Genomic DNA, 21,991 nt, shown 5'->3' on the forward strand with positions numbered 1-21,991 from the left:
TAAAGTCATTCAAAATCAAGCATTGCCATTGGTATCAGATTTTTAGAAGAGCAGTGTCACGTTTATGTATTTGAAGAAAACCGGGAGCATAATTTTTAAATTGCGATAGCTCTATGATCTTCTAAGGATAGACTGAACTCCTTTACTAAATAAAATAAAAATAATTTATTTTATCAAATGTGTGAGTTGAGCTTGGCTATAAGATTCAAAACCCATTACTTATCCAGTTAAGTTTTGGCTAAGAAGATTGATGTTTACCATACCAAGTTGACCCTGGAAGAACAAGATCAGTTTTCTTTAATAGTTGTTATACCCCACTATCCACTGTTCCAGCTCCACTGTTTCATTAAGCCATGTCATTCATCGCAAGGAATTCAGTTCTGAGAACCTCCTATATCAGTAAGTAGTGGAGCAAAATGGCCATGGCCACATAGTGACACAGTAGTGATTTTGTATCTCACAAATACTTTTTTATTAAAAAAAATTTTAATTGACGTTTAGTTGACACACAATATTGTATTAGTTTCAGATTGAGGGCAGGAGGAGAAGAGGGAAACAGAGAATGAGATGGTTGGATGGCATCACCAACTCAATGGACATGAGTTTGAGCAAACTCTGGGAATTGGTAGACAGGGAAGCCTGGCGTACTGCAGTTCATGGGGTTGCAAAGAGTTGGACACAACTTAGCGACTGGACAAAAACAATACGACATAGTAATTTGAAATTTCTATGCAATACACCCTGTTTATTTAACTTATATGCAGAGTACATCATGAGAAACGCTGGACTGGAAGAAACACAAGCTGGAATCAAGATTGCCAGGAGAAATATCAATAACCTCAGATATGCAGATGACACCACCCTTATGGCAGAAAGTGAAGAGGAACTCAAAAGCCTCTTGATGAAAGTGAAAGTAGAGAGTGAAAAAGTTGGCTTAAAGCTCAACATTCAGAAAACGAAGATCATGGCATCCGGTCCCACCACTTCATGGGAAATAGATGGGGAAACAGTGGAAACAGTGTCAGACTTTATTCTTTTTGGCTCCAAAATCACTGCAGATGGTGACTGCAGCCATGAAATTAAAAGACGCTTACTCCTTGGAAGGAAAGTTATGACCAACCTAGATAGCATATTGAAAAGCAGAGACATTACTTTGCCAACAAAAGTTCGTCTAGTCAAGGGTATGGTTTTTCCAATGGTCATGTATGTATGTGAGAGTTGGACTGTGAAGAAGGCTGAGCGCCGAAGAATTGATGCTTTTGAACTGTGGTGTTGGAGAAGACTCTTGAGAGTCCCTTGGACTGCAAGGAGATCCAACCAGTCCATTCTGAAGGAGATCAGCCCTGGGTGTTCTTTGAAAGGAATGGTGCTAAAGCTGAAACTCCAGTACTTAGGCCACCTCATGCGAAGTGTTGACTCATTGGAAAAGACTCTGATGCTGGGAGGGATTGGGGGCAGGAGGAGAAGGGGACGACAGAGGATGAGATGGCTGGATGGCATCACTGACTCGATGGATGTGAGTCTGAGTGAACTCCATGAGTTGGTGATGGACAGGGAGGCCTGGTGTGCTGTGATTCATGGGGTCACAAAGAGTCGGACACGACTGAGTGACTGATCTGATCTCTGATCTGATCTGATACAATACAGATTGATCACCATGGTATGTTTAGTAAACATCTGTCATCATGCAAAGCTGTTGCAGTTTTATTGACAATGTTCCCTATACCATACATTCCATTACCATGACTTACTCCTAACTGGAGGTTTGTACCTCTTAATCCCTTTCACTTACTTCACCAACCTTCCCACCCACCCCTAGACTACCGGTTTGTTCACTGTATCCTTGACTTTGTCTGTTTTGTTTTGTTTGTTTGGTGTTATGGATTTGTTTTTAGATTCCACTTGTAAGTGAAATACTATGGTATTTGTCTTTCTCTCTCTGACTTATTTCACTTAGCATAATATCCTCTAGGTCCATCTGTGTTGTTACAAATGACAAGATTTCATTCCTTTTTTTATGGCTAATATTTCATCATATATATGTATCACATCTTCTTTATTGATTCACAGATACTTTCTTACACAATATACAAAAATAAACTAAAAGTGAATTAAAGACTTCATAAGACCTGAAGCCATAAGACTCCTAGAAGAAAACATAGGGATATCTTAGCAGTATTTTTTGGATGTGTCTCCTCAGGCAAGGGCAAAAAAAAAAAAAAGTGACTATATCAAACTGAAAAGCTTTTGCAGAGCAAAGGAAATCATCAACAAAAAAGCAACCCACTGTGGGGGAGAAGATATTGGAAAATGATAAATCTGATAAGGAGTTAATATCTAAATCATATCAATATAAAGAAGTCAGACAACTCAATTAAAAAAAAATCTGATTTAAAAAATGGGCAGAGGTGATGAATAGACATTTTTCCAAGGGAAGTATACAGATGGCTGGTATACATTTAAAAAGATGCTTAACATCACTAATCATCAGGGACATGCAAATCAAAACCATAATGAGGTATCACCTCACACCTGTTAGCGTGGTTATTATCAAGAAGACAACAGAAACAAATGTTGGCAAAAGGGTATAAAGGAAGGGAGCCCTTGTGCACTGTTGGAATGTAAGTTGGTGCAACCATTGTAGGTAATAGTTTGGAGGCTCCTCAAAAAATTAAAACTGCAACAGCCACGTGATCCTACCATTCCCCTTCTGGGTATTTTTCTGAAGAAAATTAAAACACTAAATCCAAAAAGATATATTCACCCCCATGTTTATTGAAGCATTATTTACAATAGCCAAGATATTGAAGTAATTTATGTCTCACAAATATTGAACAGAGTTGTGCTGAAGATAAATTACTAAAACCATCTGTTGTTTTGGCCTGTCTGATATCCATACCTCCTCCTCTTGTTAATAGTACCCTGGTGTTTGGAAACAGTCCTTTCTGGTCTTCATCCAATTCTTCTGGGATTATCAATGAAAGTGTTTCATACTTTCCATTGGCCAAGCAGTAAGCAAAAGACCTAAGCTAGTCTCATTAGCTCTTCTCTGTATGGAATTCCATCTTGAGTGGAGTACCATGAAGGTTAGTGTTACCCAGTATAAAATGCCCATTAGTTCATGCTACCTACATTCCTACCCACCCAGGTCAGTTGTTTCTCTCTCCAGAATCTGGATCATTTTTTCTATTATCTATTGTTATTAAATGTATTGGTTAATTAACCAATACATTAATTAATCTTATAGCCTTCTAATAAGTTCTAAATGCTTGCTGTTCAGTTAGCATGTTCAGTTAGCTGATTATTATCAATGAGCAAGTGCTATGTACCAAAACAACCCCCAATTAAATTTATTTCATAAGTCATGGTTCTGTGAGCTGAAATTGGTTTTGGGCTTAGCTGGGCAGTTTTTCTGGTCTCTGTTGGCTCCCAGCACCATCAATTATATCATGCCAGGTCTCCTGAAGTTTCAGGATATTGCCCTCCCAGTTACGACACAGACCAGTGCAACTTGCTACCCACTATACTACTGTTTCCTGCTCCATCTAGCAGCATTTGCTAAAAACATTTGCATTTGCCCTTCTGGTATATACATTGAATTTCTGTGCGTTGTATTTTCCTTTTAGGAAGCCAGATGAGTAACAGTAAGTCATCTAGCTTCTGGGCATTTGCTGGCTACCAGTTGGGGCAACCTGCAGAGGTTCAGGAGTGGAAAGAATCCTGGACCATGTGTCTATTGTCACCTAGCAGGCTGGACTGGGCTTGTTCAAATGGTAGTGACAGAATACCACGTGGAAAAGTGAACTCAGTGTGGATGTGCACACACTTGCTTCTGCTATTTTCTATTTACCAGATCAAGTCAGGTGGCAAGCTTAGATGCAAGATACCCGTGCCCTGTTAATGACAATAGCTGCAATGTCACGATGTGGATAAGTAAGGATAAAGGAAGTGGAATGATCGAGGACACTTAACGTATCACGCCAGCATTTGGTGTCTGTACCATATAGCTAAAAATTCTGATGTGCCAACAAAAACCTTTAAAAATAAAGCCCTAATAATTCTCCCATAGCTTTCTTGATGTAACTGATTATGGGTGCTTTGGGAGCCAACATCAGCCATCGACAGGTACAAAGTACAACCTGACTTTTATCCCTAACCCCAGTACATTGTGTCTTAAGGAGATTGCCTGACGTTCCTCTGTATTTCTCTTCACTGTGCAGTCTCAAAAAGTCATCACCATCAATTATATCATCTACCAGTTCTCCTGAAGTTTCAGGATATTGCCCTCCCAGTTATGACACAGACCAGTGTGACTTGTTACCCACTATACTACTTTCCTGCTCCTTCTGGTAGCGTTTGCTACTAACATTCGCATTTGCTTTTCTGGGGCATACATTGAGTTTCTGTATGTTGTCTTTTCCTTTATGCAGCACAGCCTCTTGGTAAGTTATGTACATCACAGAGTGAGGCAAACACTAATCGTGATGTGCGCTGCTGTAGGTATTTTTTTCCCAGTTTTAATCCAAGTTCTAAGTCAGCCCAGCCCTCTTTAGGTTTGCAAGATCTAATAAGATCATAGCACAGGGTGGAATGGCTGCAGGCAGAAAATTCTGCTTGCCAAATGCCTTTTCCTTTATAGCAAGTTCATAAATTAATGCAGGACACTGAGACACCGTGCCTGTACACATGCATTTAGACAGAAGTCTCTAGAGTTAACTGACTCACCTTTCAGCCTCTGATTTCTCTGAGATGGTGCCAGGCGGTTGGTCAGATGTGGCTTCTACACTTCCCACCCTCTCAGTGTGAAATGATAATTAATATGACTTTACAGTTAAGGGGGTGTTCTCTTTCCATTAATAACACCCATTATTCCAGGGTATTTTAATTTGGTTGTAAAAATTGACTCTGGAGGTAGAACTTGGCTTGGGAGCTTATTTTAAGAGCAAATGGATTGTCTCTATTTTTTCTTTCAAAAGAAAAAAGTTTTTTGTTTTTTTTTTTAAAGAAAATTTTGTATTGTTTTTTGAGTTACGTAAGCATTAGACCAAATTTCTAAAGCATTGGTATGATGTTGGACTTGTACTTGAGTTGGTCTCATTTTCTGGTATCTCCACCAGACCTCAGATCACCCAGGGCTTCTCAGCTAGCTTAGGCATGGCAGGGCCCAGATCTCTGCCACGTGTCATCAGCTGGGATCGGAGAGCATTCCTTTCTTGTTGCTTCTCATACTTTAACATCAAATTCTCTTTCTAGGCAATAGTTTGTGCAAACTACTGACTGAATCAACTTTTGATACTAAGAGGCAATGCATTTTTACATTATATTTTAACCAGTATTTTACTTTCTTATTTTAGATCTGCTGGAGGAGACTCATAGAAAAGATGAAGAAATGGAATCTCTGCAGGTAAGTTCTCCAGTGGGCAGGTACCTTTGGTTTAAACATTTGTTTTCACTCTGTTAGCCTTTATCATAGTCACATTCAGACTACTATGGCAAATGGAGCTTTAAAACCCAGCATGAAATTTACTTTGTTTTTGAAGTGTTTGAGAGCATTCATAATCTCTGAAAGCAGGAAGCCAACTCCATCTCTATGTACTCTTGAACCATTTTTTTCTTGGTAGAGCTTAGAAGGAACTGCAGCATTCAGAACTGAAGCAACATCTCTGAAAAGTCCTTTCCCCTCAAACAGAGCTAATGAATGAGAATTAATTCACGGAATCTGCATTTTCATGTGAAATCAAAAGTATTCTGACCCTACAAATATCATCCTATTATTACCAATGACCAACCAAGAATATTAACACATCCGTTGAGCTTAATACTTTACCTTGTATGCCTCTCAATTCACTATGGATATATGCACATTTCTTGGACTGGAAAATTGTGTTTGAAAGATTGCATTCAAATTTTAATTGACATTTCCATGGTGTGAGCAATTGATGTTAACTTAGCATCTGACAGAAGTTCTCTCTTCCTTTTACATAGGCTGACTTACAAATGGGTAACTCGAGTGTCTATCTTTATTAGGGAAACATAATCAGTTATACTCACATGACAGAACCAATTCATTTAACATCACACTGGGGATTAAGAACAGTAAATATTTTGGACATTTAGAGTTCTTCCTGAGCCTGGAGCCGCAAGGCGGGGCTGGAGACTGATATAATGAGCTGGCTTGAGCGCTTTAGGGGTAGAGATGTTTGCTTTGGTGAACAAAGGACTGGTTAAGCAAAGCTCACAGAGCAAGGGAAATGTTCTCTTATTGGGGATTGTTTTATTTGATAATGTATCTGGTGAGAGAAAATTGTATAACTGATTTGAAAAATGATTCAGAGGAGTGTAGTATACCTAATAAAATACCTAATTTTATTACTGCATACCTAATAAAAGTTGCATGTGTTAGCCACAATTTATACAGCTTAAATTCTTTTAACACCTTGTGCTATATTCAGGTATAAAAAGAAAGAGCCCTGGTTGGTCCAGTCTGGGGCTAGGGGAAAAAATCTCAAGTGTATACTTGCCCTGTCTCTGAGAAATTAATATGAGCAATACTTGTTATAAAGAGTGAAAGTTTGTACACTAATTGTATATAGTGAGGAGGTGATAAAGGCTTTCTGATGCCTTTTGATTATGCACTGTTTGCCTTTAGCCCCCGAATACCACATATAAACATATTTATTGAGTGCTTAGTACATATCTGGCCTTTTGAAATGGTATCATAAACCTTTTTGAGTTTATTTCTCTCACAATATGAATGTTGGAACTAGAAATCCTGTTAAATTTAATAGCCTGTGTTGCTTCTCAAATATTTATTAAGTATTGGCCGCATTTTCCACCAGAATGTCCATTGAGTGCAATGGAACGCACCAGCCAACTCACTATGGGCACTTAAAGATGTAGAGTATCCGATATGAGGTCCAGTGCGGAAGAGTTCAGCCTTGGCACTTTGTAGTGGCAATTAGTGCCTAACATGAACACTCTATTAAGAACAAAGAAGGGAGTACCTCAGAGTGTACAGGAGTGCAGAGACACATCCCAGAAAGCCTCGCACTTTAAAGACTAGAAGAAAATGCATCGCAAAGTACCTCCATTCGTGAATTTCCATATGCAAATATAGATAGTACAAGAGATATTTTTGAGAAGGCTGCTAAAGTATACAGAGTGAAGTCTGACAATCACAGAAAAAGACAGAATGGTTTTTAAAAATGAGAGCACTAAGTACTAGATATTGACAACTTGGCTCTGCTTCTGATTCACTGGGTAACCTTGAGGGACTCAATTAACTTTGCTGTGCCTATTTTCTCATCTGTAATATAAAATCATAAAACAGTCTTCCAAAAGTGTTTAGTGTGGATTAGATTATCCCAGAAGGGAGAGCTAAATATTTAATTCCAATGTACCATGTTAGCACATCCCCATGTATCCAAATTGAAGTCAATTTTATTTACTCATTATCATCATATAATTATGTATAACAGCCATTCTGCATTTAATGTTATCCTCCTTAAGGGCAGGGGGTGTTTATTTATCTCTAAACACTTCCCAGTTCCTATAAGTCAAAGGTGCTCCATTTACTCATTGAAGAAATATTCATTGAGCACCAGTTCTATGCAAGGTGCTGTACTGGTCAAGCTGCTTATACTGGGTAGTTTGTTGCCCTTTTATACCAAAATTAATGAGAAAAATATTAAGTAGGTGTTTATAATAAAATATTAAAAATTGTGTTAGAATGTTTACATCATTGTGGGAACATAAAACAACCCTCATCTTTGTTGGAGATACGGGTATGTTGGGTGCAAGTACAGAGGGTTGAATGTGGGTAGGAAGAGCAGGGTTGGAGTGGCAATCCAGGTAGACTTCTCAAAGGAAGCCAGTGTTTAAATGATAACCAGGAGTTAGCATTGATAGTTGTAGAGTAAAAATAAGTTCTAGGCAGTAGGAAGGATATGGGAGGACCTAAGGAATCAATTTCATTTTTAAGGACCTGAGAGACTGTCAATATGGTGGAATGTAGCATCTGAAAGAGGAGAGGCAAGGCAAGAATTTGTAAGATAAATAGAGGTCTAAAGGATCTCATAAAGGAGTATGGGAATAATATATGGAAAACCCTTTAGTAAAGAGTTTCAAACAGGACAGCAATATGGTCAAATTTACATTTTTACCAAGTAACTGGCTGTGAAGTCTAAAATCACTGGGGACTGGCAAGATTGAAACCAAAGAGACCAATTAAGCAAATGTTTGTGAGAATATTGGGAGGAGATGATGCTGACTTGAACTGGCTGGTAGCAGAGAGAGTGAAGAGGAATGGGGGGTTTCTTAATGTATTTTAGGGTGTAAACATTTAGGGCACTATTAGATTGTTGTTACTGCTCAGACACACAGCCGTGTCCAGCTCTTTGCTACCCCATGGACTGTAGCACGTCAGGCTTCCTTGTCCTACACCATCTCCCAGAGCTTGCTCAAATTCACGTCCATTGAGTCGGTGATGCCATCCAACCATCTTGTCCTCTGTCGTCCCCTTCTCCTCCTGCCTTCAATCTTTCCCAGCATCAGGGTCTTTTCCAGTGAGTCAGCTCTTTGCATCAGGTGGCCAAAGTATTGGAGCTTCAGCTTCAATATCAGTCCTTCTAATGAATATTCAGGATTGATTTCCTTTAGGGTTAACTGGTTTGATTTCCCTGCTGTCCAAGGGACTCTTTAGAGTCTTCTCCAGCACCACAGTTCGAAACCATTACTTCTTCAGCATTAGCCTTCCTTATGGTGCAACTCTCACACTCATACATAACTACCGGAAAAACCATACTTTTCACTATACAGACCAACCTTTTTCAGCCGGGTAGTGTCTCTGCTTTTTAATACACTTTCAAGGTCTGTGATAGCTTTTCTTCCAAGGAGCAAGCGTCTTTTAATTTGATGGCTGCATTCACCATCTGCAGTGATCTTGGAGCCTCCCAAAATAAAGTCTTTCACTGTTTCCATTGTTTCCCATCTAATTGCCATGAAGTGATGGGACCAGCTGCCATGATTTTAGTTTTTTGAATTTTCAGTTTTAAGCCAGATTTTTCATTCTGCTCTTTCACTTTCATCAAGAGGCTCTTTAGTTCCTCTTCGCTTTCTGCCATAAGCTGGTGTCATCTACAAATCTGAGGTGGTTGGTATTTCTCCTGGCAAACTTAATTCCAGCTTGTACTTTATCCAGCCCAGCATTTCACATGATGTACTCTGCATATAAGTTAAATCAGTAGAGTGATAGTATGTAGCCTTGACGATCTCCTTTCTCAATTTGGAACGAGTCCATTGTTCCATGTTTGGTTCTACCTGTTGCTTCTTGACCTCCATACAGATTTCTCAGGAGGCAGGTCAGGTGGTCTTCTATTCCCCTCTCTCAAAGAATTTTCCACAGTTTTTTGTGATCCACACAGACAAAGGCTTTGGCGTTGTCACTGAAGCAGAAGTAGATGTTTTTCTGAAACTCTCTGAAACTGTCTTGCTTTTTTGATGATCCAATGGATATTGGCAATTTGACCTCTGGTTACTCTGCCTTTTCTAAATCCAGTTTGAACATCTGGAAGTTCTTGGTTGCTGTACTGTTGAAGGCTGGCTTGGAGAATTTTGAGCATTACTTTACTAGCATGTGACATGAGTGTATTTGTGCGGTAGTTTGAGCATTCTTTGGCATCACCTTTCTTTGGGATTGGAAAGAAAACTGACCTTTTCCAGTCCTGTGGCCACTGATGAGTTTACCAAGTTTGCTGGCATATTGAGTGCAACACTTTTATAGCACTGTCTTTTAGGATTTGAAATAGCTCAACTGGAATTCCATCACCTCCACTAGCTTTGTTCGTAGTGATGCATCCTAAGGCCCACTTGACTTCTCATTCCAGAATGTCTGGCTCTAAGTTAGTGATACACTATAGGGGTTTCCTGGGTCATGAAGACCTTTTTTATATAGTTCTTTTGTGTATTCTTGACACCTTTTCTTAATATCTTCCATTTCTGTTAGGTCGATACCATTTCTGTCCTTTATTCTGCCCATCTTTGCATTAAATGTTGCCTTCAGTTTGGTTCAGTCGCTCAATTATGTCCAACTCTTTGTGACCACATGGACTGCAGCATGCCAGGCCTCCCTGTCCATCACCAACTCCCGGAGTTTACTCAAACTCATGTCTGTTCAGTGATGCCATCCAACCATCTAATCCTCTGTTGTCCCCTTCTTCTGCCTTCAGTCTTTCCCAGCATCAGGGTCTTTTCAAATAAGTAAGCTCTTCACATTAGGTGGCCAAAGTATTGGAGTTTCAGCTTCAGCATCAGTCCTTCCAATGAACATTCAGGACTGATTTCCTTTAGGATGGACTGGTTGCATTTCCTTGCAGTCCAAGGGACTCTCAAGAGTCTTCTCCAACACTACAGTTTAAAAGCATCAATTCTTCGGCGCTTAGCTTTCTTTATAGTCCAATTCTCACATCCATACATCCACTGCAAAAACCATAGCCTTGACTAGACGGACCTTTGTTGGCAAAGTAATGTCTCTGCTTTTGAATATGCTGTCTAGGTTGGTCATAACTTTCCTTCCAAGGAGTAAGCGTCTTTTAATTTCATGGCTGCAGTCACTATCTGCGGTGATTTTGGAGCCCAAGAAAATAAAGTCTGTCACTGTTTCCCTTGTTTCCCCATCTATTTGCCATGAAGTGATGGGACCGGATGCCATGATCTTAGTTCTCTGAATGCTGAGCTTTAAGCAAACTTTTTCACTCTCCTCTTTCACTTTCATCAAGAAGCTCTTTAGTTCTTCTTCATTTTCTGCCATTAGATTGGTGTCTGAGGTTATTGATATTCCTCCTGGCAATCTTGATTCCAGCTTGTGCTTCATCCAGACCAGTGTTTCTCATGATGTACTCTGCATGTAAGTTAAATAAGCAGGGTGACAATATACAGCCTTGACGTACTCCTTTTCCTATTTGGAACCAGTCTGTTGTTACATGTCCAGTTCTGACTGTTGCTTCCTGACCTACCTACAGAATTCTCAACAGGCATGTCAGGTGGTTTGGTATTCCCATCTCTCGAAGAATTTTCCACGGTTTGTTGTGATCCACACGGTCAAAGGCTTTGGTGTTGTCACGGAAGCAGAAGTAAGTGTTTTTCTGGAACTTTCTTGCTTTTTCGATAATCCAACGGATGTTGGCAATTTGATCTCTGATTCCTCTGCCTTTTCTAAAACCAGCTTGAACATATGGAAGTTCATGGTTCATGTATTGCTGCAGCCTGGCTTGGAGAATTTTGAGTATTACTTTGCTAGTGTGTGAGATGAGTGCAATTGTGCAATAGTTTGAGCATTCTTTGGCATTGCCTTTCTTTGGGATTGGAATGAAAACTGACCATTTCCAGCCCCGTGGCCACTGCTGAGTGTTCCAAATTTGCTGAGATATTGAGTGCAGCACTTTCACAGCATCATCTTTTAGGATTTGAAATAGCTCAGCTGTAATTCCATCACCTCCACTAGTTTTGTTCATAGTGATGCTTCCTAAGGTCCACTTGACTTCACGTTCCATGATGTCTGGCTCTAGGTGAGAGATCGCACCATCTTGATTATCTGTGTTGTGAAGATCTTTTTTGTATAGCTCTTTTGTGTATTCTTGCCACCTGTTCTTAATATCCTCTGCTTCTGTTAGGTCCATATCCTTTATCGAGCCCATCTTTGCATGAAATGTTCCCTTGGTATCTATTATTTTATTGAAGAGATTGCTAGTCTTTCCCATTCTGTTGTTTTCCTCTATTTCTTTGCATTGATTACTGAGGAAGGCTTTCTTATCTCTCCTTGCTATTCTTGGACTCTATTCAGATGGGTATATCTTTCATTTTCTCCTTTGCTTTTAACTTCTCTTTTTTCTCAGCTGTTTTTAAGGCCTTCTCAGACAACCATTTTGCATTTTTGCATTTTCTTTTCCTTGGGAATAGTCTTGATCCTTGCCTCCTGTACAATATCATGACCTCTGTCCATATTCTCCAGTCACTCTATCAGGTCTAATTCCTTGAATCTACTTGTCCCTTCCACTATATAATCTTAAGGGGTTGATTAAGGTCATACCTGAATGCTCTGGTGGTTTTCTGTACTTTTTCAAAGTAAGTCTGAATTTTGTATAATGAGTTCATGCTCTGATCCACAGTCAGTTCCCACTTTTGTTTTTGCTGACTGTATGGAGCCTCTCCATCTTTGGCTGCAAACAATATAATTAGTCTGATTTCAGTGTTGACCATCTGGTGATGTCCATTTGTAGAGTCACCTCTTGTGTTGTTGGAAGAGGGTGTTTGCTATGACCAGCGCATTCTCTTGGTGAAACTCTGTTAGCCTTTTCCCTGCTTCATTTTGTACTCCAAGGCCAAATTTGCCTGTTACTCCAGGTGTTTCTTGACTTCCTACTTTTACATTCCAGTTCCCTATGATGAAATGGATATCTTTTTTGGGTGTTAGTTCTAGAAGGTCCTGTATGTCTTCACAGAACTGTTCAACTTCAGCTTCCTCAGCATTAATGGTTGGGGTATAGACTTGGCTTACTGGGGTGTTGAATGGTTTGCCTTGGAAATGAACAGAGATCATTCTTTCATTTTTGAGATTGCACCCAAATACTGCATTTTGGACTCTTATGTTGACTATGAGGGCTACTCCATTTCTTCTAAGGGATTCTTGCCCACAGTAGTAGATATAATGGTCATCTGAGTTAAATTCACCCATTCCAGTCCATTTTAGTTCTCTGATTCCTAAAATGTCTATGTTCACTCTTTCCATCTCCTGTTTGACCACTTCCAATTTACCTTAATTCGTGGACCTAATATTCCAGGTTCCTATGCAATATTGTTCTTTACAGCATCGGACTTTATTTCCATCACCAGTCACATCCACAACTGGGTGCTGTTTTTGCTTTGGTTCTTCGTTCCTTCTGCAGTTATTTCTCCACTGATCTCCATTAGCATATTTGGCACCTACTGACCTGGGAGTTCGTCTTTCAGTGTCCTATCTTTTTGCCTTTTTGTACTGTTTATGGGTTCTCAAGGCAAAGTGGTTTGCCATTCCCTTCTCCAGTGGACCACTGGAGTTTTGTCAGAACTCTCCACCATGACCCATCCATCTTGGATGACCCTGCCCACCATGGCTCATAGTTTCACTGAGTTAGACAAGGTTGTGATCCATGTGATCAGTTTGGTTGGTTTTCTGTGACTGTGGTTTTCATTTTATCTGTCCTCTGATGGATAAGGATAAAGCTCCTCTGTCCATGGACTTCTCTAGGCAAGAATACTGGAGTGGGTTGCCATTCCCTTCGCCAGGGGATCTTCGCAACCTGGGGATCAAACTTCCCAATGAGGGAATCTCCCTCATTGCAAGCAGATTCTTTACCAACTGAGTCACCAGGGAAGTAGTTTTAGATTGTTAGGAAGTTTAAAGGAAAGAGTTAAGAATGACATTTAGGTTTCTTGATTGGGCAACTTCATGGATGGATGTGAGATAAGGGGGAGTTTATTAGTTCACTTTCATGGTATTTGGGTTTGGGTGCCTTAACACATCCAGGGAACAATGGTAAGAGAGGGGTTCCTATGTTGAACTGGATGTGTGGAATTTGGTGTCATCAGTTCTGGACTCCATATATTATAGATGATGCTAAAAGTCATAGGATCTATGAGAACACTCAGGGAAGTATGTCGGATAAAAAAATTAAAACTTAACCCTGCTGCTGCTGCTAAGTCACTTCAGTCGTGTCCAACTCTGTGCGACCCCATAGACGGCAGCCCACCAGGCTCCCCCATCCCTGGGATTCTCCAGGCAAGAACACTGGAGTGGGTTGCCATCTATGGAGCACCAACACTTAAATATTGGGTAAGGATGAAAATCCTGCAAAGGAGTCTAAGATCTAAAGAAAATAAATTCTAGAGAGTATAATGTCAGGAGGCCTAACAAATATATTACCTGAATAAAAAATTGTTCAGTCTTTGAATCCACTTAGCTAATATTTTAAAATAAAAAGTGTAACTTCCTGTCATTTATGAAATAAGTCATTCACTTTTGCAAAAAATCACCTGGGTAGCATAGTGTCTCACATAGTAACTACTCATTCAGTTCAGTTCAGTCGCTCAGTCGTGTCCCCATGGACTGCAGCGCGCCAGGCCTCTCTGTCCATCACCAACTCCCAGAGCTTACTCAGACTCATGTGCATTGAGTCAGTGATGCCATCCAACCATCTTATCCTCTGTTGTCCTGTTCTCCTCCCACCATCAATCCTTCCCAGCATCAGGGTCTTTTGCAATGAGTCAGCTCTTCACATCAGGTGGCCAAAGTATTGAAATCTCAGCTTCAGCATCAGTCCTTCCAATGAATATTCAGGACTGATTTCCTTTAGGATTGACTGGTTAGATCTCCTTGTAGTCCAAGGGACTCTCAAGTATGTTCTCCAAAACCACAGTTCAAAAGCATCATTTCACAGCACTATTAAATTTGACTAAATAAAAAATGAGTACAACTTTGTGTGTGTGTGTGTGTGTGTGTGTGTTAATTGCTCAGTTATGTCTGACTGTAACCCTCTAGGCTCCTCTGTCCATGGAATTCTCCAGGCAAGAATACTGGAGTGGATTGGCATTCCCTTCTCCAGGGGATCTTCCCAACCCAGGGATTGAACCCAGGTCACCTGCACTGCAGATGGAGCCAAAAGGGAAGCCTGAATACCACCCTACTCGTCTCTTATTCATAGGCACCTGTTCAGACTTAAATTGAAGAAATTAGGGAAAGCCACTAGACCATTGAGGTATAACCTAAATCAAATCCCTTACAATTATACAGTGGAAGTGACAAACAGATTGAAGGGATTAGATCTGATAGAGCGCCTGAAGAGCTATGGACAGGGGTTTGTGACTCTGTACAAGAGGCAGTGATCAAGACCATCCCCAAGAAAAAGAAATGCAAAAAGGCAAAATGGTTGTCCCAAGAGGCCTTATAAACAGCTGAGAAAAGAAGACAAGCAAAAGGCAAAGGAGAAAAGGAAAGATACACCCATTTGAATGCAGAGTTCCAGAGAATAGCAAGGAGAGAAAAGAAAGCCTCCCTCAGTGATCAGTGCAAAGAAATAGAGGAAAACAGTAGAATGGGTAAGACTAGAGATCTTTCCAAGAAAATTCGAGATACCAAGGGAACATTTCATGCAAAGATGGGCACAATAAAGGACAGAAATGGTTCGACCTAACAGAAGCAGAAGATATTAAGAAGAGGTGGCAAGAATACACAAAAGAACTATCCAAAAAAATCTTCATGACCCAGATAACCATGATGGTATGATTATTCATCTAGAGCCAGACATCCTGGAATGTGAAGCCAAGTGGGCCTTAGGAAGCATCACTACAAACAAAGCTAATGGAGGTGATGGAATTCCAGTTGAGCTCTTTCAAATCCGAAAAGATGATGCTGCAAAAGTGCTGCACTCAGTCTGCCAGCAAATTTGGAAGACTCAGCAGTGGCTACAGGACTGGAAATGGTCAGTTTTCATTCCAATCCCAAAGAAAGGCAATGCCAAAGAATGCTCAAACTACTGCACAATTGCACTCATCTCACACGCTAACAAAGTAATGCTCAAAATTCTCCAAGCTAGGCTTCAGCAATAAGTGAACCATGAACTTCCAGATGTTCAGGCTGGATTTAGAAAAGGCAGAGGAACCAGAGATCAAATTGCCAACATCCGCTGGATCATCGAAAAAGCAAGAGAGTTCCAGAGAAACATCTACTTCTGCCTTATTGACTATGCCAAAGCCTTTGACTGTGTGGATCACAACAAACCGTGGAAAATTCTTCAAGTGATGGGAATACCAGACCTGACCTGCCTCCTGAGAAATCTGTATGTAGGTCAAGAAGCAACAGTTAGAACTGGACATGGAACAACAGACTGGTTCCAAATCGGGAAAGGAGTATGTGAAAGCTGTATATTGTCACTTTGCTTATTTATCTTCTATGGAGAGTACATCATGTGAAATGCCAGGCTGGATGAAGCAGATAGTGCAATCAAGATTGCTGGGAGAAGTATTGATAACCTCAGATGTGCAGATGACACCACCCATATGACAGAAAGCGAAGAAGAACTAAAGAGCCCCTTGATGAAAGTGAAAGAGGAGAGGGAAAAAAATTGGCTTAAAACTCAACATTCAGAAAACTAAGATCATGGCATCTGGTCCCATCACTTCATGGCAAATAGAGAAAAAATGGAAACGGTGTCAGAGTTTATTTTCTTAGGCACCAAAATCACTGCAGATGGTGATTGTAGCCATGAAATTAAAAGATCCTTACTCCTTGGAAGGAAAGTTATGACCAACCTTGACAGCATATTAAAAAGTAGAGACATTACTTTGCCAACAAAGATATGTCTGGTCAAAAATATGATTTTTCCTGTAGTCATGTATGGATGTGAGAGTTGGACTATAAAGAAAGCTGAGCACCGAAGTATTGTTGCTTTTGGAGTGTGGTGTTGGAGAAGATTCTTTAGAGTCCCTTGGCCTGCAGGGAGATCCACCCAGTCCATCCTAAAGGAAATCAGTCCTGAATATTCATTAGAAAGACTGATGCTAAAGCTGAAACTCCAGTACTTTGGCCACCTGATGCGAAGAACTGACTCCTTGGAAAAGACACTGATTCTGGGAGAGATTGAAGGTGGGAGGATAAGCTGACGACAGAGGATGAGATGGTTGGATGGTATCACGGACTCAATGGGCATGAATTTGAGTAAGCTCTGGGAGTTGGTGATGGACCAAGAAGCCTGGCGTTCTGCGATTCATGTGGTCGCAAAGAGTCGGACATGACTGAGCGAGTGAACTGAACTGATTTCCTGGTTCTCTGTGAGGTCTACCCATTAACCAAGCAACAACCATCCCTGCACGGTAGTCGACTTCCATGTTCTGTCATTCCTGTACACACACACGCATGCATGCACGCACAGACACACACACAGACACTTACTTTCACTCCCCCTCCTCTCTTTGCTGCTGTCTTCTCCCACCTTAAAAGTAGAACTGGAACAAAATGTCAGTAAGTGAGTTATTTGTTGTGTATGGGAATAGAAAAGGATCAAATGGTGGAGCGGGTGTGGGCAGCAGAGAGGACTTTTTTTTTTCATTCTTTAGAGGAATCACAAACAATGGAGACAAACATATTTGACAGTGATTTTACAATGCAGCTGGCAATTACCAAAATTCTTCACTGGAGTTTAGCGCTGTCTGTTTTTTCTTCTTTTTTTCTTTTTTGTGACATTCATTTGCAGTTACATTGTGTGCTGCTCGTCTTAAAAACCAAGTATTGTTTTTGACTATAAATGTGTGGTGCTGTATCACAGTGCTATTTGCATGTGAGTTTGAGGTACACTGAAATAAGCAAATCCCTTCCTTAATCCGCTGCAAATCAGCTGAAACATTTTAAATATACACAGAAGGTAATACATTTTTCTTCAATTTAATTGAGAAGTATTCAGTGACTGACACCTTGCTTGTGATGCCGCTAGTGGTAGGTGTTGCTGCTGTTATTTGTTTTTAGTTTTTAAATCTCCAGCCTACCTGCTTCACCCCTCATCAAATTCTTGCTTTCCCTCTTGTTGCTTTGTGAACCCCAGAATTCAGAGCACACCAAAACAGTATCATGCTTAGTTATGAAAAGCTTCAGATTGCTACCTATGACAGTCACTTAACAGAGTATCTGAAATGTGATTATGCCCCTGCTCTTTTTCTAACTTACCATCATCTGATTGTTTTGGTTTTATTTTAAATGATATAAAAATAGATGATTATGAACATGATTTTTCTTATTGATCTTCATCTTTTACTAGGCCATCCTTAAGTCATTTAAGCAGTATTCATGTCTATTAGGGCTAGTAATATTGCTGACTTCATAAGCCTGTTGAGAGGGTTAACTATGATTAGAAATGTATAAACCTTGGTATCTGGCAGGTCCCCCAAAATACCAGTTCCATATGTGGACTGTTGATGTGCACCTGCTCTGCACCAGCCGTGCACTGCATGCTGGGCATTGAAAGAAGAAACGTCGCTGCCGTCCTGAGACCTGCGCTCATGGACCCCTCCCTCACCGCCTCCTTCCCTTCCCCTCTCTTCCACTGGGCAGTTACGATTTTGCTAAAGGATGTGTTAAGTTTGGATAGCTACTAAGTATAATGATAAAGGGAAAACAGTTGCATGCGGCAGAGATGAAATTGAGTATATGGGCTGCGTGTGAACAGCAGTCTCATTATTTTCAGAAATAGGGAACATTTTAATAGTAGGATCTATAGATGTCACAAGTATTTCTGGAGACTTTCTTCAGTATCAGTACTTTCATTTAAAATGAGATGAGAATGGCATTGAAACATGTAAAATATCATGTATGAAATGAGTTGCCAGTCCAGGTTCGATGCACGATACTGGATGCTTGGGGCTGGTGCACTGGGACGACCCAGAGGGATGGAATGGGGAGGGAGGAGGGAGGAGGGTTCAGGATGGGGAACACATGTATACCTGTGGCGGATTCATTTTGATATTTGGCAAAACTAATACAGTTATGTAAAGTTTAAAAATAAAATAAAATTAAAAAAAAATGAGATGAATCCTTCATTTAGTTTTTAAAAATTGGATTTATGTTTTTTGAAACTACTATTTTTTAAGACATTTCAGAAGCTTTGGCCTTGAAGGACATTAAGTGGCATTATTGACTTGTTTTTCAAATGACCCATAATTATATTTAATTTCTCTCCTAGATAACTTTTAAAAATAGTCTGGGTTCTTCCATTTGAAGGATTTGATTAATTTTTTTAGAAATGTTTTGAGAGTGAAGGGGCAGGTGTGCAATTTTGTTTTTGTCATTTTAATAGTGCTTAGGCAAAAGCATTTGAAATGAGCCAGAAAGAGAAGATAATCTTTTTCTCAGTCATTGCTTCATTTCAACTGCTTATAGAGTAGCCTATGGCAGTGTGCGGTTTTGAAGAAAAAAAATTAAACTCGAATTTCTCGGTTCTTTTGGAACAAGTCTAATAAATATTAATGAGTATATTATAATATGGAAAAGAATTCCAGTGTAGAGCTAGCAGTCACTTCACTGGAGATAAACTGGGCAAGAAAAACCACCAAAGACAGAAAACTGACCCAGGCAAATTAATTGCCCTGCCAGAGGCTGACAGTATAGGGTGTTAAGCCAGTAGTCCCCATGGATGGCCAGTCCTCCCCTAGTGAGCAGCCATGTTATAAACTGGGCTAGTGTCAGACCAACTGGGCGATTTCTGTGGTTTTGCTGTCAGTCATCCTGCCTGACTGTAGAAAGCCCGACCTGGATTTTCAAACTCCATAATGGTTTGGGGATTTTAGCCATTTGGGTAGAAAATAGAGCTAGGGATAGCTAAGAGTCCTTGCATTACTTCAGAAAGGACAGTGAGGGTGATATGGGGTGTTCCATTCTACTGCTGGGTCTCCAGAAGACTTGAGGGTTTGGTAAAAGAAATTTAAATTTCCCCAGGGATTCTAAATTGCTTAGGAGATACTAAAGTACATTTTTAGGAGTCCCAATTTGAATAAATTGATAAATTGGGATGGACTATTTAAGGCTTTATTCAACTGGAAGGTAAATTCAGTATCTTCCTTATCCTTCAGATGACTCATGAAAGTTATAATGGAGCTTCTACAATTTCCAGAAACAAAAATGTAATGCATATGAACTTATTCTTCCCAAGATGCATTCTTCAAAATGTAGGCAGATCTCTCTGTGTAACTGTTTCTTTTTCTTTTTTTTCTGATGTTTGATTAAAGAATAATGGACCTAAGCAATGACTTAAAACAACACCTGGGTTATTATGGGGGATGGATCATTGGCAACACTTTGCCCCTTTCAGGGCTAGATGACTTAATGGTTCATTAAAATCTCTGTTTTCTCAAAAGGTGAAGAGACTTAACAAGCCTTACATTTGTTATGAGTTCTCAGCAGAGATAAAACATTAGCAGTCTATATTAGGGTCAGGCAGGGTTCTCAGCCAATTAGATTTGCAGACTTCCAATGTACTATATCAAGAGGCCTCAGGAGAGCAGAGAACCAAGCCTGGTAAAATAGATTCCACTTGAAATTTTAGTGATCATTAAATTTTATCATCCTATTTTACCTGAAATTTGCAACTTAATTTTAATTCCAAATTTATGACAGAATAAAAGTAGAAAATAGAATACCTTGAGAGTGAACTATTGTATCTGAGTGTATGGAAGTTGATTGACTGGATTGTTTTCTTTTTAGAATAAAAAAGTATAAAACCATGGCTGGTTCTGTTTATCCAAAGAGATAAAAAGTATAAGTCCTCAAGATTCAGCAGTCTCCTTGAATCAGATGTCTTAAAAAGTTTCTAAAAAACTGATGCTATTTGGAAATATTTTTAAAATGCAAAGACAAAATGTAGTCTTCGAACTCTAAAGCCCAAATATCACCCTGTACAGAAAGTTTGCTAAAAACCTCAGTAGTGAAAATGAACTAAATATGTGTTACAGATTTTATAAATTGCTGCCACAAGGTGGGGATTTATTTTATCTGTCTCTGTACAACATCCCCTTTGCAGTTGACATCATAAAAAGCAATACTTCCAGAATACATCCCCTTGTCCCTTCATCACAGTCTAAGCTCAGAGAGCAACTTAAGTGTTCTTGTGAAAAATGAAAACCATCAAGCCTGTTATGATGTTTCCCAGTGCTGGGTTTGGCTGGGAGTTTTGTCCACATTTCCAGAGTCAGCTATCACCTTACAACTTGGGATAGTTTCATTTGGGTTGCAGTGTTAGTAATCAGTTCAAGACCACACTCCATAATGTATATCTGCTTGTTCTTCTCAGGTCATATCCCGAGATCAGCCTCAGACTTTGGACAGCGTTAGGCTGTTTTAGTCCATTCTGGTTGCTATAACAAAAATACCATGGACGGAGTGGTTTAAACTGGAAACAATTGTTTCCCACAGTTCTGAGGGTCAGGAAGTATAAGATCAAGGCCGATTCACTATCTGTATTCAGTATTTATGTTGGCAGATTTAAATTCTGTATCCAGCCTTCTTCCCAGTTCATAGCAGACAGAGAGCAAGACGGAGTCTCATTGATGAGGGCATGATCCTTTCATGAGGGCTCCACCTCTGACCTGATCACTTCCCAATGATCCCAGCTTCTAATATCATCACATTGGAGATTTGGATTTCAACCTGTGAATTCTGTGGGAACACAAACCTTTAGGTCATAACATTGTGTTCTCTTGATGAAAGTGAAAGAGGAGAGTGAAAAAGTTGGCTTAAAACTCAACATTCAGAAAACTAAGATCATGGCATCTTGTCCCATCAATTCATGGCAAATAGAGGGGAAACAATGGGAACAGTGACAGACTTTATTTTGGGGGGCTCCAAAATCACTGCAGATGTTGACTGCAGCCATGAAATTCAAAGACACTTGCTCCTTGAAAGAAAAGTTGTGACCAACCTAGACAGCATATTAAAAAACAGCAACATTCGTTACTTTGCCGACAAAGGTCCATCTAGTCACAGCTATGGTTTTTCTGGTAGTCAAGTATGGATGTGAGTTTGATGATAAAGAAGGCTGAGCACCAAAGAACTGATTCTTTTGAACTGCGGTGTTGAAGAAGACTCTTGAGAGTCCCTTGGACTCAAGGAGATCAAACCAGTCCATCCTAAAGGAAATCAGTCCTGAACATTAACTGACAGGACAGATGCTGAAGCTGAAGCTGAAACTCCAATACTTTGGCAACCTGATGTGAAGAACTGACTCATTGCAAAAGAGCCTGATGCTGAGAAAGATTGAAGGCGGGAGGAGAAGGGGATAACAGAGGATGAGATGGTTGGATGGCATCATTGACTCAATGGACATGAGTTTGAGCAAACTCTGGGAGATGGTGAAGGACAGGGAAGCCTGGTGTGCTACAGTCTATGGGGTTGCAAAGAGTCGGACACAACTGATTGAAC

General features: G+C 40.0%; 1 protein-coding gene across 13 annotated transcripts in view; it reads left to right on the forward strand.

Moving 5' to 3' along the window:
* The window catches only part of CEP128 (centrosomal protein 128), a 601,725-nt gene that overhangs the window by 490,994 nt on the left and 88,740 nt on the right, over positions 1–21,991 (forward strand). For 12 of the 13 annotated variants that reach the window (XM_045162006.1, XM_045162005.1, XM_045162004.1 and 9 more), the window contains one exon: positions 5,355–5,404. In XM_045162006.1, the coding sequence (XP_045017941.1) occupies positions 5,355–5,404 (50 nt within the window). Of the gene's footprint in view, positions 1–5,354; positions 5,405–17,961; positions 18,452–21,991 lie in introns of those variants that run through there. The other variant, XM_044924668.2, reaches the window with a different exon arrangement.

Source organism: Bubalus bubalis, chromosome 11 (genome assembly GCF_019923935.1).
Source record: "Bubalus bubalis isolate 160015118507 breed Murrah chromosome 11, NDDB_SH_1, whole genome shotgun sequence".
NCBI lineage: Eukaryota > Metazoa > Chordata > Mammalia > Artiodactyla > Bovidae > Bubalus > Bubalus bubalis.